The sequence below is a fragment of the Penaeus monodon genome, chromosome 25 (genome assembly GCF_015228065.2).
Source record: "Penaeus monodon isolate SGIC_2016 chromosome 25, NSTDA_Pmon_1, whole genome shotgun sequence".
NCBI classification, from domain to species: domain Eukaryota; kingdom Metazoa; phylum Arthropoda; class Malacostraca; order Decapoda; family Penaeidae; genus Penaeus; species Penaeus monodon.
In genome coordinates, this window is record NC_051410.1 from 38,004,250 (window position 1) to 38,004,473 (window position 224).

General features: G+C 44.2%; 1 protein-coding gene across 1 annotated transcript in view; it reads right to left on the reverse strand.

Annotated features, from left to right (window-relative positions):
- LOC119589220 (organic cation transporter protein-like) overlaps positions 1-224 on the reverse strand; it is a gene marked incomplete in the record, with an annotated part of 12,450 nt that overhangs the window by 4,303 nt on the left and 7,923 nt on the right. Inside the window, 1 exon segment of the mRNA XM_037937824.1 lies at positions 61-146. Coding sequence (XP_037793752.1) covers positions 61-146 — 86 coding nt within the window.

The window sequence follows — 224 nt, forward strand, 5'->3', positions numbered from 1 at the left end:
ATTCCCAGACAAGATTCACGAGTCCAAGGAGACAAAACACATCTCAAACCGGCTACTTACCTAAACAAAACGGCAATTACATTGGCTACGTTTTTCAGGGTAGTCTTCAGTCCATGATCAGCCTCGGGTCGCTGGGAATCCGTTTCCTGGCCGGGGCATTGCAGAAAGGTTTAACTTGAGAATTGCTATAGGCTTGCGAAGAGTTTAGATGAAAATTAAATAAG